Genomic DNA, 26,342 nt, shown 5'->3' with positions numbered 1-26,342 from the left:
AGGTTGGAAAAGAAATTGTTCTTCTTTGCAGATGACACAATGACACAATTTTTTTTTTTGGTGGGGGAAGGGGGACAGAATCTCACTCAGATCATGGCTCACTGCAGCCTCAAACTCCTGGGCTCAAGTGATCCTCCTGCCTTAGCCTCCCAAGAAGCTGGCACTACAGGCATGTGCTACTATGCCTGGCTAATTTTTGTATTTTTTTTTTTTCTTAGAGATAGGGTCTCACTATGTTGCCCACACTTGTCTTGAGCTCCTTTCAAGCAATCCCCACCACCTTGACATTCCAAAGTGCTGGGATTACAGGCATGAGCCACCACACCCAGCCAACACAATCTTATATATAGAAAAACCTAGATTCCACCAAAAAAATGTGTAGAACTAGCAAATGAATTCAGTAGTTGCACAATACAAAATCAACATAGAAAAAACAGTAGTGTTTCTGGCCGGGTGCAGTGGCTCACACCTGTAATCCCAGCACTTTGGGAGGCCGAGGTGGGCAGATGACGAGGTCAGGGTATTGAGACCATCCTGGCTAACACGGTGAAACCCCATCTCTACTAAAAATACAAAAAAAATTAGCTGGGCATGGTGGTGGGTGCCTGTAGTCCCAGCTAATCGGGAGGCTGAGGCAGGAGAATGGTGTGAACCTGGGAGGTGGAGCTTGCAGTGAGCCAAGATTGCGCCACTGCACTCCAACCTGGGTGACAGAGTGAGATTCTGTCTCAAAAAAAAAAAAAAAAAAAAGAAAAGAAAGAACAGTAGTGTTTCTTACACCAATAACAAACTAGCTGAAAAACAAATCAAGAAAGCAATTCCATTTACAATAGTTACAAAAAATTACCTAGGAATAAATTTCAGGAAGTAAAAGACCTCTACAAAGAAAAGTATAAAACACTGAGGTAAAAAAATTGAAGATGACATAAACAAATGGAAAGACATTCCATAATGCAGTATCAGACCAATTAATATTGTTAAAATGACCATACTACCCAGAGCAATGTACAAATTCAATGCAATCTCATCAAAATATCAAGGACATTCTTTACAGAAATAGAAAAAAAAAATCCTAAAATTCATATGGAACCACAAAAGATCCCAAGTAGCCAAAACAATAATGAGCAAAAAGAACAAAGCTAGGGGCATACACAACCTGACTTCAAATATAGTACAAAGCTATAGTAACAAAAACAGCATGGTATTGTTATAAAAACATAGACTGATAGAATAGAGAATCCAGAAATAAATCCACATATTTACAGCCAACTAATTTTTGACAAAGGCACCAAGAACATACATTTGGGAAAGGATGCCCTCTTCAATAAATTGTGCTGGGAAAACTGGATATCCATATGCAGAAGGATGAAATTAAACCTTTATCTCTCACTATATATATATCAACTCAAAATGAATTAAAGACTTAAAGGTAAGACATGAAACTATAAACTACTAGAAGGAAACAGAGGAAATGCTTTAGGACATTGGTCTGGGCAAACATTTTATGGCTAAGACTTCAAAAGCATATGCAACAAACACGAAAACAGACAAATGGGACTTTATTAAATTAAAAAGCTTCTACACAGCAAAGGAAACAATCAACGAAGTGAAGAGACAGTCTGTAGAATGGGGGAAAATACTTGCAAACTATTCATTTGATAGGTAACCCTCATATGCTGTTGGTAGGAATGTAAATTGGTACAACTCCTATGGAAAACAGTATGGAGATTTTTCAAAAAACTAAACATGAAACTACTATGCAATCCAGCAATCCTACTACTAGGTATTTATCCAAAGGAAATGAAATCAGGATATCAAAGGGATACCTGAGCCCCCATGTTTATTGTAGCATTATTCACAATAGCCAAATATGGAAACAACCTAAATATTCAGCAATGGAAGAATGGATAAAGAAAATGCAGTCTATATATATACATTAATAGTATTCAGCTATAAAAAAAAAGAATGAAAACCTGTCATTTGCAGCAATATGCATGGAACTAGAGGCCATTATTTTGAGTGAAATAAACCAGGCACAGAAAGAGAAATATCGTATGTTCTCACATATGGGAGCTAAAAAAGTGGATTTCATGAGGTAGAGAGTTGAAAAGCGGTCACCAGATGCTGGGAAGGCTGGTGGGGGTGGTGGTGAAGAGAGGCTGGTTTCTGATTCTTAAGGTAGGAGATCACAGCTAAGCAAGGAAGGAGTCCAGAATGATTAACGAGGTCATAGATTAGAGTTGAAGCCATCTGTATAAACTCACATTTAGCTTAATATAAATACAGGTAGTTAAATATGGAAAAATTTATAGATATGTGTGTCTATATGTTGGATTAGTGCACATATATGTTTCTTTGCTCTGACAGCTGAGAGAGGAAAACAACCAAACATCAATAAGCACACCTAGTACCCCGATCTTGATTTCTAATACCATTCTCTAATAAAAGAACCAAAAGGGTCCAGAGCTCCTAGGAGAAATGCCTGATTCTAGGACTGGGAATGTAAGATGGTGCACGTGCTATGATGCAGGAATTATACAGGATTAGCTTGGAGCATCTTATAGTGCCAGTAAGTAAGAGAGTGTTAACAACAAAGAAAACAACAAAACAACCAAACAACAAAACCCCACAATGATGAGAGAATGTCAAAGGGATGCAGGAGCTGACTGAAAGAGCTCCCAATAAATAAAGTAGTATTGGATTATAACCCAAAACATAAAATAAATATTTATGAGTCCATAGTGATATAAATAAATGATTGAATAAGTAAATAAATAAATCAGGCATAAGACAAGTCTGCCATAAAACAAGAATTCCAAAAATATTTACATAGATGCTCCTTTCCTTAAGAAGGTAAAGTATAACTGTACTGAGTGACTTACTTCCAAGGAGAACAACACGGACGGGGAGAAGAAAGAGGAACTTCACAGTAGACGATCACGATCTCAAGCCAGGTGATGAACGGTAACATCAGCAGCGACACATCATGTGATTGTATGCGCCCTTGATTGTGTGTAATGGGAATGCCACTTCACGTGTGTGGTCTTCCTGCCTGAAACACCTAACTCCAATCTGATTATGAGAAAAATCTCAGATGAATCCCAACGGACTGACATTTTACAAAATATCTGACCAGCAATCCTCAACATTTTCAAGGGCATCAAAAGCCATGAAAGTCTAGAAACTGTCACAATTAAGAACGTAAAGAGATAAGACAACTAAATATAATTTGCTATTCCTGGTGGGATTCTGGAATACAAAATGAACATTAGCTGAGGAAATGTGAATAAAATATGGACTTCTGTTAATAATAATGTATCAATATTGGTTCAGTAATTATGACAAATATACAAGAGTAAGATATTTATAATAGAGAAAACTAGGTGTGGGATAAATAGGAACTCCTTGTACTATCTTTGTAATAATTCTGTAAAACTAAAACTGTTCTAAAAGAAAGAGTGTTTTTGAAAAGTGAATGAATGCAAGGTGAGGACATAGAAACCTTATATTTAAAAAACTCTTTCAAAATGCTTAGATATGAAATAAAAGGAACATGGTATTGCCATCAGTATTTCAAGTGCAGATAAATAGCTGGATATTTGTGTGCTCTTTTATTTGTTAAACATGGTGAATAGAGGAATATTTAACTGTCCCACATTGGTTTTACATTCTACTATGGTTACCATGTTAAATAAAAAATAAGCATGCTTATATACAGAGTCAAAAATAAAACTTTAGAAAAAAAGGAAAAAATAAGCATGAAATATCTCCAGGTCATAGAAAACAATAAAAGTGAAACACAAAATTTGTTAAATAACCAAATAAAATGTCTGAAAATAGCTGATATGAGGAACTCAGTGAGTGGGTTTAATACCATATTAGAAATAATTTTCCAGGTGCAGTGGCTCCCACCTGTAATCCCAGTGCTTTGGGAGGCTCAGGTGGGTGGATCGCTTGAGCCCAGAGGTTTGAGGCTAGCCTGGGCAACGTGGCAAGACCTGGTCTCTACAAAAAATACAAAAATTAGTTAAGTGTGGTGGTGTGTGTCTGTAGCCCCAGCTACATGGGAGGATCACTTGAGCCCAGGAGGTTGAGGCTGCAGTGAACCATGATTGTGCCACTGCACTGCAGCCTGGGTGACAGAGTGAGACCTCATCTCAAAAGAAACAAAAATTTTAAAAAGAAATTATTTTAGCAACCTAGAAGTTGGTCAGAAGAAATATCTGAGCCAAACATGGCACACAGAGATAAAAAGAGGGAATATATTGATAAGAGGGTAAATGTGATGGCAGATGAATCAGATGGGTCTAATATATGTTGAAATGGAATTTCAGGAGATGGAATAAGAACATGTTTATTTGGAATCCCAGAGGAAAGGGAGAAAAATGATGAGGCACAGACAATATTTGAGAAGACATGGCTAATAATTTTCAGAAGATTGTGGAAAGCCCAATCCACAGATTCATAAAGTCAAATAATTCCAAGTAGAGTAAATTTTTTTTTAAATTCACATTTAGATACATCATAGTAAAACTGCAGAAAACAAAGACAAAGAGAAAAATCTCAAAAGCAGCCAGAGGAGAAAAGATGGATTACTTACTTATTCAACACCTCTTGTAACCTGTAGTACCCTACTTTTTAATCTAGCCAATTCTGGCAACACACTTCACACATTTATAACCTGACAGAATCTCACATCAACTCTAGCATCATCAATTCAAGCATCATTTTCCCTTCTCTGTCAAGGCCTGTCTATCCCTGCATCTTGGCTGTCCGTGGAAACCTATTCTGCACTTAGATATGCACAACCAGGACAGGAAGTACCAGGAGTTAACAAGCCAGGGGGAAACCTCTGACCAATGGGGGATGGGAACCTTTCTCTCCTCTATGAGGCAACTCTGAGGCATTTTCTGTTCTTCTGTTGGACAATTTTAAAACCTATTCCACATGGCTTCTTGGAGGAGCTCAGCGAGACTATGCTCTAGTGGTCCACGGCAGCGATAGCCTAAAAATTTTATCTCCCTCCTTTCCTGGCACACTTTTCCTGGTCCTCCACTCTTATTTCCTGGCATCACCTCCAAAAATGAACTACAAGCACACTTCTGGGGAGCCCAGGTTAAGACACTTTTGAAGGAGTAACAGGCAGAAAGATGGTTTCCTAACAGCAGCGATGGAAGTAAGGAGCCAGTGAAACAGTATCTTCAAAACACTGAGACAGAAAAACTGCTAACTGGCAACTGAAGAGAGTTGCCAGTTAAAAAGAATATACAGCAGGCAGAACAAATATAAAGCAAATCTAAGAATATATTGTGTCTCTATTAGATAAAAACGAACGTAATGCTCTAATTAAAGACATATAATACCAGTCAAGATGAAAAACAGAAACAAAAACTCAACTTTATAGTGTTTATAAGACACATTAAAAATATAAGTCTGGTTTGAGTTGGTGTTTGAAAAAAACTGTAAGGATACAGGAAGCTGAAAGTGAAAGCAGGAAAAATGTACACCCACAAATATTCATCCCCCCAAATCTGGTTTAGCTATATCAGAAAAACACATTGTAAAACCAAGCATTTCTAAAGATAAAGATAGTCATCACTTCATTTCATCATTGTGGATGATTGATCAAAACTGTAGTTTCAAAATAATCCCCTCAAACTGCTCCTGTGAAAAAAAAGCCCTGATTTGGTTATGGCAGTCATCTTGGAGGCAGTGACACCTAATTAGAGACCTAAAATATGAGTAGAAGTTACCGAGACGAAGAAAATGGATGGGCGGTTGATGTGCAGGGAACAGCATCAGCCAAGACACAGATGCATAGAACAGCAGGTGTGTGTGAGGAGACAGCAGAGTCCAATGGCCAGAGGCAAGATGTGTAGAGAGCTGAGGCCAGAGAAGAGGGGCAGAGGCAGATAAGGTTTTGTATTTTAAGGGCCGAAGAGTTAGGAGTCTATGCTGTTTCTAATGGAGAGCCATAGAAAGGATTTGATAAAATTACATCATCATGGATAAATGTGCAGATGAAAAGAAAGTATTAAGTATGAATGCACTAAATAACATTAAAATGTGCATATTTACTTAAAATGATTAGAAATTAGGTCAGTATCATAAAGTGTTTAATTACCATTAATTTATTTTATTCCCTCTAAAGTTGATTACCAGATGAAACAATTGGTTGCATATCCTTCTGATTTATCAATCTTTCCCTTGTGAATTTGATTACCATGAGGTAGGATAACATGCTATTTAAAAATCAGACAGCTCTTGACTCATTAAAATGTAAACAGTCCCATGAGAAATTAAGTTAGCTAATTCCTCATTTTAGATTTTTCTTTAATACATTTTAATTGTAACAGAAGACAAAATTTAAATCTTGAAAGAGGTAAATTTGTAACAAAAAAAGAAAGGATTTATTTATTCACTGTGTTGGACTTTTAGAAAATTCATTTATCTTCAAGTGATAAAGGATTCAATAAGTGATTAGACAGATTTTTAAAAAGGCTTTGATATGGATGCTCAATGAACATCTCTAAAGCACCTTAATGGTCAGCCCCTTCATGAATGATGAGGTTAATAGAAAATATGCCCTATACACCAATAACAGAAAAGCAGAGAGCCAAATCATGAGTGAACTCCCATTCACAATTACTACAAAGAAAATAAAATATCTAGGAATACAACTTACAAGGGATGTGAGGGACCGCTTCAAGGAGAACTACAAACCCCTACTCAAGGAGATAAGAGAGGACACAAACAAATGGAAAAAAATTCCATGCCCATGGATAGGAAGAATCAGTGTTGTGAAAATGGCCATACTGCCGGAAGTAATTTTATAGATTCATGCTATTCCCATCAAGCTACCACTGACTTTCTTCACAGAACTAGAAAAAACTACTTTAAATTTCATATGGAACCAAAACAGAGCCTGAATAGCCAAGATGATCCTAAGCAAAAAGAAGAAAGCTAGAGGCATCACACTACCTGACTTGAAACTATACTACGAGGCTACAGTAACCAAAACAGCATGGTACTGGTAACGAAACAGATATATAGACCAATGGAACAAAACAGAGGCCTCAGAAATAACGCCACACATTTACAACCATCTGATCTTCGACAAACCTGACAAAAACAAGCAATGGGGAAAGGATTCCCTATTTAATAAATGATGCTGGGAAAACTGGCTAACCTTATTCAGAAAACAGAAACTGGACCCCTTCCTTAAACCTCATACAAAAATTAACTTAAGATGGATTAAAGACTTAAATGTAAAACCTAAAACCATAAAAACCCTAGAAGAAAACCTAGGCAATACCATTCAGGATATAGGCATGAGCAAAGTCTTCATGACTAAAACACCAAAAGCAATTGTAACAAAAGCCAAAATTGACAAATGGGATCTAATTAAGCTAAAGAGCTTCTGCACAGCAAAAGAAACTATCATCAGAGTGAAAAGGCAAACTACAGAATGGGAGAAAATCTTTGCAATCTATGCATCTGACAAAAGTCTAATATCCAGAATCTACAAGGAACTTAAACAAATTTACAATTAAAAAAACACAAAAAGTGGGCAAAGGATATAAACAGGCACTTCTCAAAAGAAGATATTTATGCAGCCAGCAAACATATTAAAAAAAGCTCATCATCACTGGTCATTAGAGAAATGCAAATCAAAACCACAATGAGATACTATCTTGCAACCAGTTAGAATGGTGATCATTAAAAAGTCAGGAAACAACAGATGCTGGTGAGAATGCAGAGAAATAGGAACGTTTTTACACTGTTGGTGGGAGTGTAAATTAGTTCAACCATTGTGGAAGACAGTGTGGCGATTCCTCAGGGATCTAGAACCAGAAATACCATTTGATACAGCCATCCCATTACTGGGTATATACCCAAAGAATTATAAATCATTGTACTATAAAGACACATGCACATGTATGTTTATTGCGGCACTGTTCACAATAGCAAAGACTTGGAACCAACCCAAATGCCCATCAATGAGAGACTGGATAAAGAAAATGTGGCACATATACACCATGGAATACTATGCAGTCATAAAAAAGGATGAGTTCATGTCCTTTGCACGGACATGGATGAAACTGGAAACCATTATCTTCAGCAAACTAACACAGGAACAGAAAACCAAACACCACAAGTGGGAGTTGAACAATGAGAACACATGAACACAGGAAGGGGAACATCACACACCAGGGCCTGTTGAGGGGTGGGGGAAAAGGGGAGGGAGTGCATTTGGCCAAATGCCTAATGCATACGGGGCTTAAAACCTAGCTGATGGGTTGATAGGTGCAGCAAACTACCATGGCACATGTATACCTATGTAACAAACCTGCACATTCTGTACATATATCCCTGAACTTAGAGTAAAATTTAAAAATAAATAAATAAAAAGAAAAAAGAAAATATGAAGAATGTTCAATTAGAGTTCTAAAGAAAGGTTTATTATTGTAGAGATCGAGCATGAGTTCAAAACCACTATAATGGCTCAACTAAAAGGGATCATGCAAATGTATTTAGTTAGGTGTGGGCAGCTTAAAATCCTGTCTATTGATTATAAATTATTCACAGTCCCTACAAAAGAAAGGCAGCATTCTGTTCTTACTATGACGATACTAATGTTTCCACCTACTATTGAAGGTTCTTCTGCATTCCCGAGCAACTCATCAGGATCTGCACTTTCTGGATCATATGCCCACACAATGACAAGCTAGAAAATAAAATTTGTTTGCATTTCTTTACATTTTGTACAAATTTCATTTTTAGTTGTGGCAAAACATAGCTATAAACACGTTTTTATTTTTTATATTTTGAGATGGAGTCTTGCTCTGTCGCCCAGGCTGGAGTGCAGGGGTGCAATCTCAGCTCACTGCAACCTCTACCTCGTGGGTTCAAACAATTCTCCTGCCTCAGCCCCCCGAGTAGCTAGGATTACAGGTGCCCACCACCATGCCTGGCTAATTTTTGTATTTTTAGTAGAGACGGGGTTTCACCATGTTGGCCAGGGTGGTCTCAAACTCCTGACCTCAGGTGATCCGCCTGCCTCGGCCTCCCAAAGTGCTGGGATTACAGGCGTGAGCCACCATGCCCGGCCCATCTTTCTTTATAGCCATAAATAGACACGGCAACCTCACCCCCACTCACATACTTTTTATAAAAATGAAATCACCCTGTACCTGTTATTTGTAACTTAACATTTGTCACCTGATGCAAGGCCAGTTCAATAGATACAGAACTAATTGTTTTCTTTCTTATTTTTCTTGAATATTTATTCATATACTTAAAAATTATATTAAAAATATAGTAAAAGCTCTCTCCCACCCTGTACTCCATCACTCAATTCCCATAAATCCATCTGCACCCCATAGATAAGGATTATTCATAAGTTCTTGCTTAGATTCCTATAAAACGTTTGTGTATAACCAATAGATATATTATTTTCATCCCTTTTACAAAATGCTAGCATGCTAAACATATTTTTTCTGAATCTTCTGTTCATCATCTAAAGTTATTTTAGAGATCTTTACATATTTTCACTGATTTTTCAGTTGGATATTATTCTAAATTATGGAGGAACTACAATTTATTTAACCAGTAGCCTACTGATAACCGTTTGTTTCTCCCTTGCCATTATAATCAATCAATGCTACAATGAGCAACTTTGTACAACTTTGAGCATATTGGTAGGGCACATTCTTAAAAGTGTAATTGTTGAGTCATGGGGTAAATACATTGTAATTTTCATAGATACTGATAAATTGCTCTCTGCAGCAGTTGCACCAATCTTTCCTCATGTTCTTTTCCAACATCAGGTTTTGTCATACATTTGATTATTGCCAGTCTGATGGGTGGAAAATGGTACTGTGGTATCATTTTTTAAAAATTTTATTTATTTTTATTTTAGATGGAGTTTTGCTCTATCACCCAGGATGGAGTACAATGGTGCAATCTCACCTCACTGCAACCTCCACCTCCTGGGTTCAAGCGATTTCCCTGCCTCAGCTTCCTGAGTAGCTGGGATTACAAGTGCCCACCACCATGCCTGGCTATTTTTTGTATTTTTAATAGAGACGGGGTTTCACCATGTTGGCCAGGCTGGTCTCGAACTCCTGACCTCAAGTGATCTGCTTGCCTCAGCCTCCCAAAGTGCTGAGATTACAGGCATGAGCCACCATATCCAGCCTGGTACTGCGGTATAGTTTAAATATGCATTTCTCTTATTTTGAGAAAGTTTGAGCATCTTTTCATATGTTCAAGTTCCACTTGTATTTCATTTGCTCGTTTTTTTGTTGGACTTTTTCTCTTTTAATGGCTTATTTGAAATTTTTTTATGTATGAAGAACACATTGATTTGTTTACTTGAATCAGTTGTATTTTTCTACCTGTATTCCATTTTCTTTTGAGTTTATGATAATTTTTGGCCATGTTATCTGTCATTTACTTATCTTCTAGCTTTATGGAGTAAAAATTATCATATAGCTTGGTTTGTTTTCTGGATTTTGTGATATAGTTAGCAAGGTCTCCAATTATCAGGTTGTAAGAGAATTCTTCCATGTTTTCTTTAATTGTTACTGGATTTATTGTATTTACATATTCAATGTAAAATTATTTTGAATTTATTTTGGTGTACTCTGTAAGATATGACTCCAATCTTTGCTTTTTATTAAGTAAGTGTGACTACCCACTTATCTAAATATCATTTGTTGACTAGTCCATCTTCTCCCCAGGGATTTGAGATGCTACCTCCATTGCTTAGTAAAGACCTAACTGTATTTTGGTTATTTCTGGATTCTTATGCTTTTCTATTGATCTTGACTGCCTTTTCAAGAGTTAGTATCTCACACTTTAAATATGAAGGCTTCACAGTGTATTTTAATGCCTGCCATGACCAGTACCCTATCCCTGTTCTTATTCAGTGTTTTTCTGAACACTGTTTTTGTGTAATCCATAGGAATTCTGGAAACATCTTGTCTAGTTCTGAAAAAGTATATTTTTTTCATTAAGATGGCATTGCATTTATAAATTCAGGAAAATCCACATCTTTACGTTGTAGAGCACATTTATTAAGGGAATAGTATGCCTTTCCTTCGGGAGAGTTCTGAAGTTTTGTCATATAGGTATCATGCATATTATTAAGTAAAATTCCCATGTGAGACATTGACAAGCGGAGAGAATTATCTTTGCTTTGGTACTCTTTCAGATTCAAATCAGATACACCAGCTCACACATTAGTCAAAAGTTCAACTGGTTTCACTTCATCCCAGCCAAGTCTATCCATCCATCATTGGGCAGTTTGCTCTTCTGTCCTGTCTCCAACCTTAGCAAGTGGTCCTAAGCATGAAAGTACTCTCTGGCTTTTGTTCACCTAGCAAGGACTCATTCTTCTGGAATGTAACACCTTTAGATTTCATTTTACTCACAGCTCTTTGAGACTTTAAAGAATTTTAACATTTTATCACGTGATTTCTTTTTAAAGCAGGAGTGAAGTTGTTTTGTGTCCTTTACTATCTGCCTGGAGGTCTTAATTATTTAGTTTAAACGATTGGTTTCTTTTTTGACCCATGGATACAGAAATGTTTAAATTCCCCAACATGGGGATTTTCTAGGTAATTTTGTTACTGATCCTTTTTTGTTTTTGTTACTGATTTCACAGGCCTGAATATAAATCAAAACTTAGCAAGGTCATGTCATGGAAATAGGTTTTGCAATCACTTCCGCCTGGGCGCTATGTGTTTGACTGCTTGCAAAGTTATATTTGTATATATTTCTTGGCTGTAGCTTCCTGAATCTCTTGGGCTGTTAAATTAGGATGTGCATCTGAAATCTGGGTAATCCCTTATCTGTTTACAGCCCCAAAAAGAGGTGTATCATTTCTTTGCAATTATCCTAAGCCAGTCAGTAGAGCTTTACCAGTCCCCATTTTACAGACATTTATACATTTTAAAGATTTTATTATTATTATTATTTTTTAAGATGGAGTCTTGCTGTGTTGCCAGGCGGGAGTGCAGTGGCGCGATCTCGACTCACTGCAACCTCTGACTCCCTGGTTCAAGTGATTCTCCTGCCTCAGCCTCCCAAGTAGCTGGGATTACAGGCACATGCCACCATGCTGAGATAATGTTTGTATTTTTAGTAGAGACTGGGTTTCACCATGTTGGCCAGGATGGTCTCAATCTCCTGACCTCATGATCTGCCTGCCTTGGCCTCCCAAAGTCCTGGGATTTGTACAGGCGTGAGCCACCGCGCCCGGCCAAGACATTTTCTAAATCCTAACTTCATATAGGGAGGTTAGTTTCAGCTCCCTTTACTCCCACAGGCCAAAACTTTCATTCCCTATTCCCATAAAATCATTAAAACATCACCCCTTTTCCACTACTTTTAACTATAAAATAAAACAAAAAAGGAATAGTATTCATTTGTATGTTTAGTTGTATATTTTCTAGAAAGCTCACATTCTGTTCTAATTCAATCTTACAACTATGGCTTTGAGTTCCTTAATTATTTCTGACCATCAGGAAATTCCTTTTCTTGCTTTTAAATTCCATATGCACACCCGCACCTATATTAACATAAAGGTCTGTGAGTGTGTGTACTAGCAGCATACACACATATATTTTCTATAGGCATTTCTATGTGTTTTGAGTGAGAAGGAGGTTATTCTGCATTTTTTGAGTCTGTAATATATATTCTACTTCTGTAAGTTCTCCTATATTTTCTATGTATCTTAAAATTCCTTAATTACTGATAATATTATTTCTTGCATTTGAGCATTGTTATAGTTGTAGTCTCAAAAAATAATTCAGTAATATCAATGGGATTTGGAGTAGGAGTAGTTACGGGCACATGAGCTTACTCAATCATCTTGATCCACTACACACAGTTTATCTTTTTTTACTACTTCTTTTTTTCCAGTAAGTTGCTGCTTTTAGAGACTTATAATATCTATATAGAGGTGTAATTTCCAAATATTATAACCTCATTTCAATTTTCAACATTTTGAATATATCTTTCCATCATACTTCTAATCATCCTCTATTCTGGAATTTTAAAACTTTTTGATCTTAGGACCCCCTTCATACTTTTAAAAATTATTGAGAATCCTACAAGGCGTTTGTTTTACGTGGTTTAGATCCACCTGTATTTACTATATAACAAATTAAGATTGAGAACATTTAAAGATAATTTATTTATTTTCAAAACTATGGTAAATCTATTATATGTTAACATATTTTTATGAAAAATAACTATTTCTCAAAAGAAAAATATTAAGAATGGATGCTCAATATTTTAAAAACTATCTTTAATATTTGTATTAATAAAAGACAGCTGGATATTCATCTCTGCTCCTTCAGCCAAGTTGTTGGTGAAAATTATCTCAGTAGAAGTAAAAGGGGGAAAATCCATCCTTACGCAGATAGGTGGTTGGAAAAGGGTGAACCTCATGGACCTTCTGAATGGGTCTTACAGAAAGATATACTCTAAGCAAATATCATTGCAAAATTAGTTTGAAAAATTCCTCATCTGGTAAATATAGAAGATAAGAGAGAAACAATATAGTAGTGATATATGAAGGCAATACAAAATTTAAAAAATATTTTACCTGGGTAAAGTTGTTAAAGAAATGTCTGCTTGGAAAAAGAGGAAACACATTTTAGTAAACAGCCTGTTAAACATGAATTTGAATATTCTACTTTCAAGATACATGTTTCTAAACCTTTGCATATTCTCTTTATATTTCATTACAGTATATAAAATTAAAGGCTAAATGTAAAAACAAAAAATTCACATATGTCTATTTATCAATATCATTATTGATTCTCATTTGTCATCACAGAAGGCTGAGTGGCTTAAATCTGCATGCTTCCTTAATACTGCAAGTTCACAGAATCAAAACTTCATGATTAATCTTCTTTAAAATGTTGATATTGTCATTCTACATAAAAAACCCTACAGTCTTTACATGTTATAATTTATGTCAAACAGAAATTCGTCTTTTAGCATGACAAATCCTTCCCTCACCAGCCCTGAAAGGAATAACAGGCTGGGCCTGGTGGCTCACACCTGTAATCCCAGAATTTTGGGAGCCCGAGGCGGGAGGACTGCTTGAGCCCAGGAATTTGAGAGCAGCCTGGGACACATAGTGAGACCGTGTCTCTATTTTTAATTATAAAATAAAAAAGGACTAATATTCATTTGTATGTTTAGTTGTATGTTTTCTAGAAAGTTTTTTTCACTGTAAAATTACCTGCATATTTTTAGCATATATCATCTCTAAAAGTCAGTGCCTCATGACTATGTCCTTCCATTTGCTGATTACTGCAGTGTCTAGTACGTTATCATGCACAAAACAAAATGAAAATGTTTTGGGAATCAGTAAATGAGTATGCAGTGAGTTTCTGAGACCATATAATGAATATTCTATTTCATGTGTTCAATCTGATATGTTAGAAAGCTGCTGAAAATAGCTACTATAAATCTTAATAGGTAAACTATGCCCAGAGTTCAACACAGTCCAAGGTTGATTAAGAAGACCCCGGCTCCAGGGCTGATACCTTCGGCCTTGTGTTATGCTTACTTGTCAGAGGCACAGGAAAGAAGAACTGAGTCACCGAGTGAGTTACCAGCGTATCTGGAAGGAAAATTTGAAGGCAAAAGGAAATACTTGTAGATAATAAAAGAAAGCCTTTGGTATTAATACAGTAACCTTGTAGAGGAGGAATCAGTGCCAGCTGACATTAAAGTGACAGCCTCAATTTCCATGGAAAGACAATATTAGCAGCATTCTGCTGGGTCTTTATCAGTTCTCTTGGCTTTCTTGAGTTAGTGCATGCACAGGCTGAAGTGTAGAGTTGAGAATAAGACCGAAGAGAAAACCCTGGATTGAACTGACATTTAATGTAAGGACAGATGAGAAAAAGCCAAAGAAAAAGACTGGGAAAAAAACATTATGGAAATAGAACATAGTGGTATCAGAGAGTGAAGGAATGAAAGAGTTTCAAACAGAAAGTGATTCTCAGAATTAAATGTGGTATAGAAATTAAGTATTACAGTAAGAGGATCAAAAAAATCCCATCGAATTTGGCAATTACCTTCAGTGACTTTGCCACAGCAGTTTCAGTAGATAGAGAGATAGTAGTGGGATACAGTGATGAAACAGAGAAATGTCACAGTGAACTTGGGAAGGCTAGTTTCAGCACAGCTCCATGGATCCTTTTTCCCCTTTTTATTCTCTGTTCTAACCCTTGAGAGACAGAGAAAGAAGAAAGCAAGAGAGTTTGGATGCTAACATGATACTTGTTCCTGAATTCTTTCTAGTGTCAGAACTCTAGTTTGGGGGCAGAGTCAATAGGTGTCCAGAGCCTGGGGAAAGAGGCAGTGCTTAGGAGGGTCCTGTACTCTACAGTATTTATCTTGAAATTCTTAACAAATTTATCTTTGAAATTATGTTTTGTAAGCGAAATGTGATGAGACAATGAAGCATGCACTGGGGACGAGGGGTTTTGGCTCCCGTACAGTCCCGCCTCCTGCTGCCTCTCTGCCTCCCTGGGATGGATTATTTACCCCTGATTCCCCTCCATGGTCTGGCACCTTGGGTCCTGACCAGCCTTCCCCTCCTTAACCCCTGTCCCACAAGGTGCTTCTGTCTTTGACCTGGGTGAGGGCCTAGGCTCAGGTGTTGGGGAATTGTCAGGGTAGGGCAACTGCACACTGCAGTGTCCTGGAGTAAGGCACGGCAGCGGCTGTCCCATGCTGGCTGGCAGCACCATGGCGTGATGATGGTGATGATGGCGTGGCTTACTCATCTTGGCAGAAGTAAACCTCTTGCCTCCCCGTAATCCAGGTATCTAGCATGGCCCAGTGTAGAGGCTGCAATACCCTCGGGGGTTGTCCATCTGCCATGGGTTGAGGTGGGAGGCCCATGAAGGGAAGACACATGGCTTGACTACCTCAGACCCCTCCACTGGCTGGCATGATGTGTAGGTCTATTGAGAAGGGAAATCTGGCGGCTGGTGGGCGTGCACATGCTGAACCACCCACCAGGTGACTATGAGGGTTTGTATGTGGCCCACGAGTATTCCACACGCTGAACCACCCACCAGGTGACTACGAGGGTCTGCACCTGGCCCACGAGTATTCCACACGCTGAACCACCACCAGGTGACTAAGAGGGTCTGCACCTGGCCCACGAGTATTCCACACGCTGAACCACCACCAGGTGACTAAGAGGGTCTGCACCTGGCCCACGAGTATTCCACACGCTGAACCACCACCAGGTGACTACGGGGGTCTGCACCTGGCCCACGAGTATTCCTTGTCTAAGGGAGCATGACCTTAAATTGCAAATAAAAAAACACCATGACAGGTAATGAGAGTGACTATAGGAGAAAAAAGCTTTATATTTGATACCTTTAACAGTATTTTCCCCCTGCTTTTTGAGCAAGAGACCCCCACACTTTCATTTTACATCAGGCCCCACAAATTTATGTAGCCAATTTTGGAGGTAATGATGCAGAAATGGCAGAAGAGTATAGTAATTCCCTCTAGGTGAAAGAATTTCAGGGATTACAAAATGTAGACACAGGCCTGGTGTGGTGGCTCCCAGTGCTTTCGGAGGCCACGGCAGGAGGATTGCTTGAGGCCAATAGCTGGAGACTAGCTTGGGCAACAAAGTGAAACCCTGTCTGCACAAGAAAAAACAAGATAGAGCACAGTGGTGTGTGCCTGTAGTCCCAGGTATTCAGGAAGTTGAGGTGGGAGGAGTGCCTGAGCCCAAGACTTTGAGGTTACACGAGCTATGATTGCACTACTGCACTCCAGCCTGGGTGACAGGACAAGATCCTATCTCAAAAAAAAAAAAAAAAAAAATTTAGACATGGATAATGAGATAATTAGTGAACTGAATGAAACATTTAAAAAATAACCAAGAACGAATCACAATAAGACAGAAAGATGGAAAAAGTTGACAAGATTTTAAGAGTCAGGAAGGACAGAATTAAAAGGTGACATACATTTCTCTTAAGAAAATCTAGAAAGAAAAAAAAAGAATGAGGGAGAACGAATATTTAAAAAGATGGGCCAGGCACAGCCACTCATGCCTGTAATCCCAGCACTTTGTAAGGCTGAGGTGGGTGGATCACCAGAGGTCAGGAGTTCGAGACTAGCTTGGCCAACATGATGAAACCCCATCTCTGCTAAAAATACAAAAATTAGCCAGGTGTGGTAGCGGGCACCTGTAATTCCAGCTACTAGGGAGGCTGAGGCAGGAGAATCACTTGAACCCATGAGGCAGAAGTTGCAGTGAGCTGAGATCATGCCACCTTTCTCCAGCCTGGGCAACAGAGTGAGATTCTGTCTCAAAAAAAAAAAAAAAAGAAAAAGAAAAAAGACAATGTGAATTTTCCAGAATTGATGAAAGACACCAATATTCAGATTCAGGAACTGCAATACATCTCAAAAGAAATATGCAATAGTAAAACACCAAAGATAAGGCAAGATGTTAAAACAACCACAGAGAAAACACAGATTACCTAAAATGGAAAAACCATTTGAAAGACAGCCGACTTACCAGCTGAAGTCGAAGCTAGACATAAGAAAAAATAATTTTAAAGCATTGAGAGAAAATAGCAAGCAACCTATAATATTCCCAGAGAAATGATTTTTCCAGAGTGAGGATAGAATAAAGATATTTTCAGAGGCACGAATACTGAGAAATTTAATCACTAAGAAATCTTCCCTGAAGGAACCCTTAAAGGCTATACTTCAGGAAGAGAAAGTAATATGAGAAAACACGTCTGAGAATATAAGCATTGTTGACCAAAGAAACAATAGGTCTGTGGATAAACCCAAATAAATATTGACTGAAAAATGTCCAATATGAAGGATAGACAAACAACTAGAAAGCACCAAAATGATGGTAAGGAGTAAGCCAAAAACCGGGAAGGGAATATTTGGAGGTAAAATTCCTACTAATTCTAAAGTTTGCAACACCAATTACAATTGCACCAAAAACATAAAATACTTTAAAATAAATTGAACAGAAGATGCATAAGACTGCTCATCTGAAGCCTACATGGTTGTATCACTTTGTGTTCCCACCAGTAATGAAAGACAGTTGTTACTGGTTCATGTCCTCACCAGAAGTGGGTGTTATCAGTGTTTTTCTTCTTCAATATTGTGTTGGCTATTCAGAGTCTTTTGCTTCTCCATATACACTCTAGGATGTGTTTATTGATATTTATAAAATAACTTGCTGGGATTTTGATTGGGATTGCATTGAATGTATAAATCAAGTTGGGAAGAGTTGGAGTGGGGTGGGTACTTCTACTATCACTTGTCAAGATTTAAAAAATACAGTTATAGTAATAAGGATAATATAGTTTTGTTCAAGTATGGACAAATAGATCAGCTGAAAAGAATAGCCAGCCCAGAAAAACACCCATGCATACATGGAAAATTGATATGTGAAAGAGAAGATATTCTGGATAAATAGATTATGCATTAACTGAGTATGAGAAAATTAATTATTCATGTAGAAAAAATAAAGTGAATTCCTATTCTAAGCTTGTACAAAAACTGATTCCAGGTGGATTAAAGTCCTAATTTTAGAAGAAAAAAACATAAAACTTAAAAAAAAAACAATATAGGAGAAATCCTTATGATCTTGTAAGTAGCAAGATTTCTTAAATAGATTTTAAAAGGCATAAACCCACGAAGGAAAGGATTAATAAATTTATCCACAATACTAAAGACCTCTCTTATCAATAGGAGGCGTGGAAAGTAAAAATCTGCATAAACTGGGACAGAATACTTTCAATATGTATATATAAGTGATAATGGAGTAGTAATTAAGACATATAATGAAATACTGTAAATTATTAGGAAAATAAAAATAACTCAAAAGTGGATCAAAATACTTACTGAATAGAAAAGAGAAGAAAAATTCCTGCTGAATAGACAAAAAATACTCAGTGCATCAGTAATCAGTAAAATGTAAATAAAAATACAATGACATAATTTCGTACCTAGTAGACTGGAAAAATTAAAAGGTCAGACAATTTTAAGTGTTGGTGAGGATACAGCAAAATGGAAACTTTCATGTACTACTAGTGTGGATATAAAATTGGACAATCTTTCAAAAGTTACTTAGGCATCACCCAGTAAAGGTGAACAAATGCACATCCTACCTTTAGGCAATTGTACTTTTAGGTCTCTACCTTAGAGAAACTTTCATTTATATGCATTAAATCAGTACTACTTCCCCAACTATAATGCACACGTAAATTACTATAGAATCTTCTTAAAGTGCATATTATTATCCTACAGGTCTGGAATAAGGCCTGACATTCTTCACTTCTAATAAATTTCCAGGTGATGTCAGTGCTGCTGATCCTCAGATTACATTTTGAGTAGCAAGATACTATGAGGTATGTTCAGGATCATTCACAGCCTCATTTGTAGTTGTAAATAAAATGCATCAGCAGAATGAACAGAGTCATACAATGAAATACCATAGAGCAGTCACAATGAAAGAACTAAAGATTCTAATTTAAATATGGATAAGTCTCAAAAACACAATTTTTAGAGAAACAAGCAACTCATGGAAGAATACTTACCATATGATTCAATTTAAATAATGTTCAAGAACTGACAAAACTAAACAATTTATTACAATCAAACATAGTCGCTAAACTAAAAGAAAAAAGCAAGGAATCACTCATTACATGATATTTAGGATAAAATAACAAAAAGACAAAAAACAACATCCAGGATAGTGTCTAACTCTTGCAGGGTGAATAGAATGTGATTGGTAGGGCATAAAGAGGTGTGATGTTCTATTTCTTGATTTGGGTAATGCATATGTGGGTACTGATTTCATTACTATCCTTTTTATTCTTTATGTAATCTTTCTAGCCATTAATTATTATTATTTTGTTTTTATTTTTATTTTTTCTAGAGATGGGGTCTCACTCTGTCATGGAGGCTGGAGTGCAGTGGCACAATCATAGCTCACAGTAGCTTTGAACTCCTGGGCTCAAGCGAACCTCCTGACAACTTTTTAATGTTTTTTGTAGAGACAAGTCTTGCTCTGTTTCCCAGGCTGGTCTTGAACTCCTGGGCTCAAGCAATCCTCTCACCTTGGCCTCCCAAAACATTGAGATTACAAGCATGAGCCACCATGCTAGGCCTCATTCTTATTTTTAATTGATATTTTTACAGGTGACAGACTGAAAATTCTTACAATATATATTACAAAAAAACTCTTAGCCCCTACGGAGTTCTCTCTTTCGGACTAACCTGCCCCCTGGATAGGTGCTTTTCCTTCTGTTCTTACTTACATGGAGAAAACGTCTAGATCAGGGTAGCGTGCAGGCCCACCTCTTTCAGCCCTAGCTCTCGGGTCTTAATGTGTGTAAATGAAATTGGTAATCCATTCAATGCTTCTTGGCAGATGTCCTAGTTCGGGCTGCTATAACAAAAATACCATAGACTGCATGGCTTTAACAACAAACCTTTATTTCTCATAGTTCTGGAGGCCGCAAAGTCCAAAGATCAAGGTGCTATCTTCTCGCTGGGTCCTCGCATGGTGGAAGGGAAAAAGGAACTCTTTGGGCTCTTCTGTAAGAGCACTAATCCCATTCATAAAGACCGTACCCTCATGATCTAACCACTTCCCAAAGGTGTGACCTTCAGATACCATCACATCAGGGATTAGGTTTCAGCATAAAAATTTGGGGGTAAATGGGGTGGGACACAAACATATGGTCTTATTGCAACAGATTATCTTCTCTGAGGGTTCCCAAGAGCTCTACTTGGGAGAATAGAAAGTAGCCCATTTGGCCAAAGGGGCAGGTCCTTTTTTACAATTCAACTCTACCAGGAATATTTTATTTTTATTTATTTATTTTGAGATGGAGTTTTGCTCGTTTGCCAAGGCTGAAATGCAGTGGCGCGATCTCAGCTCACTGCAACCTCCGCCTCCCAGGTTCAAGTGATTCTCCTCCCTCAGCCTCCCGAGTAGCTGAGATTACAGGCGCCCACCACCACGTCTGGCCATCTTGTTTTGTATTTTTAATGAGATGGGATTTCACCATGTTGGCCAGGCTGGTCTTGAACTCCTGACTTCAGGTCCACCCGCCCTGGCCTCCCAAAATGCTGGTATTACAGGTGTGAGCCACTGTGCCCAGCCTATTATTTTATTTTATGAGACAGAGTCTCATTCTGTCACCATGCTGGAGTACAGTGGCATAATCACAGCTCACTGTAACCTTGACATAGTAACCTCAAATGTCTGGGGTCAAGTGATTCTCCTAACTCAGCCTCCTGCGTAGCGGGGACTACAGGCATGAGCCACCGTGCCTGGCCTCTACCAGGATTTGTTATCCCCAAACTTGCCCTTGTCTATTTCTCAACTGGTTCAGAACCCATAGAGGAAAAGCTGGTGATTGGGATTTCTGAAACTGCCAACAAGGACAGAAGCCTGCCAGTTTCATGAGTAGCAGAGACTCAATCCTCCCTGCTTCTCAATAAGACTCCGGGAAAGTGGCAGTGCGTGAGAGAGGACTGGGTTAATGTGTACTCGCGGTGGGGCTTGCTGAAACCTCGGTATTATTAGGACTTACAATCTAGCTCAGGATGTCCAATCCAAAAATTCCACATAAACTGCAGAACCACCCGACTTTAAGGAACTGCGTGGACCAGGACAATAAAACTATTAGCAGCAACCATGCTTTACTGAAGACATGAGTATTCTGATTGGTTCTGCCTGGATCGTGTATGTGCCAAGCCTCAACTAATAACTGTAACCAAGGAAACGTGGGTTTGTAGAGTTAGACCATATATGTCACATGAAATTAACAATAGTATCACAGAATAGGGAGGAGTAGTTTACCCAAGGGAATAAATGTGAAGTGGATAAAAAGAAATAAGTATCTTCCAGGCATCTTGAGGTTAGGATCCACACCCTATAGTTCCTTATATCCTACACAGTGCCTGGGATGTTGCTGTGACTATGATGCTAAAGCATATTCTGAATCACTGATACTTTTTTAACTTATTGAATGATTTTTATGCAGTTAATTATGTAGTTATGTACCACTTTTTCCCTTCTTATATTCAGCTACCTTCATTTTGTCATGAGTTTGAAAAGCTATCCAATACAAAGAAGGTATTTTTGAAATGCATATAATAGGAGAGGCTGCAGATTGAAAAACCAGGTTCAAATCTCAATGCTGTCTTTTAGTAGCTTTGTACTTTTTCCAAATTGTTTAACCCATCCATGCTTATGTTTCCACATCTATAAAGACTTACATTTGTATGGTTATTATAAAAATTAAGAAAGAATTTATATTAAAACACAAACATGTAGACATAGTGTGTGCTCAAATAGTGGTTGCTCTTATTTTTACTGTTTGTTCTTCAGTATTTCTTTGGTAGTATATTTGAGAATAGCTTGGTTGGTGAATGAAGGTTGTATGGAAACTATAATATAGATAATCTATTTGTGGTTAATTAAAAGTTGAAGCAAATTATTCTTTAAAAGCATAATTACCTATTCAGTACTGCATTACTTACCTAACTGTATAGTACCACAGAAAGCAAGTATGAGAACTTTCCACAAATAAATAGCGTTCTTCTTCATCCTAAAAGAAAATGCAAAAGAAACTGTGATATATTAACATTAAATCAAATGCAAATATGGATATAGGCATAACAGTCACAGAGGAAGTAAGTTACTTATCTAAGATCAGAGGAAGAAGAATAAATTTCAGAACAGAATTTAAATATATATTTAAATATTTATATATTGCCATCTTTATCATTTTTATTACATTTGTCTTCCTCACTGAAATACAATTCAAATAATTTTCTCATTCAGTGGGGTAATTTTGCTCCCCAGGGACTTTTGGCAATGCCTAGAGATGCTTTTGGTTGTTACAACTGAGTGCTTTTCAAAAGTCAGATGTGGCCTAGTGCAGTGGCTCACACCTGTAATCCCAGCACTTTGGGAGACCGAGGCAGGTGGATCACCTGAGGTGAGAAGTTCAAGACCAGCCTGACCAACATGGTGAAACCCCATCTCTGCTCAAAATACAACATTAGCTGGGCGTGGTGGCACATGCCTGTAATCCCAGCTACTTGGGAGGCTGAGGCAGAAGAATTGCTTGAACCTAGGAGGCGGAGGATGCAGTGAGCCTAGATTGCACCATTGCACTCCAGCCTGGGCAATAAGAGTGAAACTCCATCTCAAGGGAAAAAAAACAAAAAACAAAAAACAAAAGGAAAAGGAGTCCCTTACTTCCTCATAAATCGGTTTTTTTTTTTTTTTTTTTTGAGATGAAGTTTCACTCTTGTCCCCCAGGCTGGAGTGCAGTGGTGCGATCTTGGCTCATTGCAACCTCTGCCTCCCGGGTTCGAGTGATTCTCCTGCCTCAGCCTCCTGAGTAGCTGGGATTACAGGTGCCTGCCACCATGCCCGGCTAATTTTTGTATTTTTAGCAGAGACGGGGTTTCATTCACTATGTTGGCCAGGTTGATCTTGAACTTCTGACCTCAGGTGATCTGCCCGCCTCCCAAAGTGCTGGGATTACAGGCATGAGCCACCACACCCCGCATGAATTGTGTTCTTGAAACTGGCAAATACTCATAGACTCAAAGAGACAAATTCAAATATGTTTCACTTCATAAGGATTGAAAAATGAATAAATATTCATCTGGACTCTCCCACATCGCTCTGTCTACTTGTGCCTTGACAATAAAGCTTTTTTAATTAAAGAGAAGTCACAAGCCTCAAAGTAAAGGCAGGATTGGTGACATGGTATCTGTAGAACCGCAGCTTGAGGCACACTTGCGTGGGAACATCAGCTGTGAGGTATGTAGCCAGTATTTTGTTACTAATTACTAAAATGCCAGTGTCTTAAAATGCTTTACTTTGTCTTTGGGTGTTTTTGGTAAACTAGAGAGGTTCAACCTCATTCTAATTCATTTGCATTCTCATGTTTTCTTCAGTTGAAGAAAATGCAGTGGAGTAAAAATAAATCTGCTAGAAATTACTCTTAATCCTAGCGTTGTCACAGGAGTGTATGACAGGAGACCCACTCATCTGAGGTCCTATTATCATTAAGGTTGTGGCTATGAACTTTAACATACTTAGTAATAAAAAGACTAAGATAAAAATGCATATAATTTTATAATTTAGAATTTAACATGAGATATATCTAAAAATTGACATACTGACAATAACTTTAAAATAGGGCTTGTTTATAGTTAACAATACTATTTAAAACAAGTTAAATTAGACTGAGAATCTCAAAAGAAAGGCAAAATAAAATGTAACAGGATAACAGGATGATTATTCAAGATTTAATAACATATCATTAAAATCAACTTACTGGGCCGGTAACAATTGGTTTTACAGCATGAACACCAGGTGAGGAACAATGCAATTCTGTCGTGGGTGAGCTAGTGTTTAAAAAGATGGGAAAGAATAATTATAGGTGCATATGATATTAATAAAATTCCCTTACTATTTTTTAAGCCTAAAAACTTCAATTGTATGCTGATAAGAGATATTTTTAAATATTTGCAATATTTTACTTCTATACTATATTCGACCTGATTTTGTCTTGCTTTTCACATCTACTTAATGAAAGAAAATTTATATTAAATCACAGCCTTGAATCTGAATGTTCACATTATATGAATGAATTAAAAAATATACACATACATTGATATTCATGGCATAAATCTTACCTTTTATTTAGCACAAAACAAGTTTCTGGCACATTCCACTCAGTAAATAATGTTCCTTCATACTCTAACTTAATCTAAAAAAGAAAACAAGAGTTCAAACAAAAATTATGATTCAAAATTTTCACCTCAGGGTTCAGTTGTAGGATTCAATTTTCTGGGTCCTAATTATTTAAAGAAAGAATAACTAAAATTCAATTCCCTTTAAATTGTACAAAGTAATGTGACAAAGAGAAGGTAACTTAACCCACCTGGGACACTTAAGCAGTCACTCCAAAAAACTGTAAACTTTTAATTTTATTTACTTCAGCAATAATCCATTGGCTGGGCGCAGTGGCTCATGCCTGTAATCCCAGCACTTTGGGAGGCCGAGGCAGGCAGATCACCTGAGGTCAGGAGTTTGAGACCAGCCTGGCAAACATGGTGAAACCCTGTCTCCACTAAAAATACAAAAATTAGCTGGGTGTGGTGGCACACGCCTGTAATCTCTGCTACTCGGGAGGCTGAAGCAGGAGAATCGCTTGAACCTGGGAGGCAGAGGTTGCAGTGAGCCGAGATCACGTCATTGTACTCCAGCCTGGGAGACAAGAGCAAAACTCCGTCTCAAAAAAAAAAAAGAAAAGAAATAATCTATTAAGTATCTAAGAAGGGACTGACACTCTGGAAGGTTCTGGGGATTAAAAAAAAAAAGACGAATGAGAAATGATCCTTCGCTTAAACACAAGTCACTTTTAATTCTGAGATCCTATTATTTACCCATTACTGACTATTAACATAACTTTCATCATCTTTTTCTTATTTCTAAAGCTACTTTTTTCCTGCCTCTCTATTCTTTCATTTAGAAATTCTCTTTCCCCTCCTGAAGTATACCAATTCACTTTCTAACACTGTCAGTCTTAGTTTCAGCACTGATCCTCTTCTTCAGCCAGAGGTGGAACTCCAGTTTACCTTTTAATATTTGTGACACAAAATTATATACACATAGATAATACACGAAAATTGCTTTGGTGTTTTAACTCGGAAAATGGAGATTATAACAGGTGGTAAACCATTTCATAGATTTGACATTATAGGATAGTGTATAAGAAGAAAAAAGAGAAAAATACATGAGAAGATGCAACGTAACTTTGAAATATAATAAGCAAATTTTGATAGAATTGCTAGAAGAAATTTCAAAAGCCATAAATATAGTGGTAGATTTTATAATACATTTTTCTCAAACTAAATAAACTTGGGGAGGGGAGGGAAAGGTAGTCAACAACTTAAAAAATATAATTAGTAAGTTTATGATATATATGTTAAAACTATATACATTCCTAAAGTTTTTTCTTTTTATTTTTTTTAAATAGAGACAGGATCTCACTATGTTGACCAGGCTTGTCTCAAACTCATGGCCTCAAGAAGTCCTCCCACCTCAGCCTCCCAAAGTGCTGGGATTACAGGCATAAGCCACTGTACCCAGCCCCTAAAATTAAGCAATATAAAATATATACATCATTTGCAAGCTCACATAGAACAATTAGCAAAGCTGACCACATTTACAAGGAAAGTTTTAACCAACCTTGAAGAATTACTAT

General features: G+C 37.4%; 1 protein-coding gene across 10 annotated transcripts in view; it reads right to left on the bottom strand.

The window, feature by feature from the left end:
• The window catches only part of CATSPERE (catsper channel auxiliary subunit epsilon), a 170,328-nt gene that overhangs the window by 128,633 nt on the left and 15,353 nt on the right, over positions 1–26,342 (bottom strand). For 4 of the 10 annotated variants that reach the window (XM_055233566.1, XM_055233560.2, XM_055233559.2 and 1 more), the window contains 6 exons: positions 24,769–24,842; positions 24,408–24,477; positions 22,591–22,658; positions 14,594–14,647; positions 13,619–13,643; positions 8,651–8,728 (listed from right to left, as the gene is read on the bottom strand). Coding sequence is in view for 8 of the 10 variants with exons in the window: in XM_055233560.2 (XP_055089535.1) it covers positions 8,651–8,728; positions 13,619–13,643; positions 14,594–14,647; positions 22,591–22,658; positions 24,408–24,477; positions 24,769–24,842 (369 nt within the window). In the remaining 2 variants the exon portion in view is untranslated. Of the gene's footprint in view, positions 1–8,650; positions 8,729–13,618; positions 13,644–14,593; positions 14,648–22,590; positions 22,659–24,407; positions 24,478–24,768; positions 24,843–26,342 lie in introns of those variants that run through there. The other 6 variants (XM_055233562.1, XM_055233561.2, XM_063613477.1 and 3 more) reach the window with 5 other exon arrangements.

Source organism: Symphalangus syndactylus, chromosome 19, assembly GCF_028878055.3.
Source record: "Symphalangus syndactylus isolate Jambi chromosome 19, NHGRI_mSymSyn1-v2.1_pri, whole genome shotgun sequence".
NCBI lineage: Eukaryota > Metazoa > Chordata > Mammalia > Primates > Hylobatidae > Symphalangus > Symphalangus syndactylus.
The sequence above is the reverse complement of the archived record's forward strand: the minus strand, read 5'-3'. Positions and strand labels throughout refer to the sequence as shown.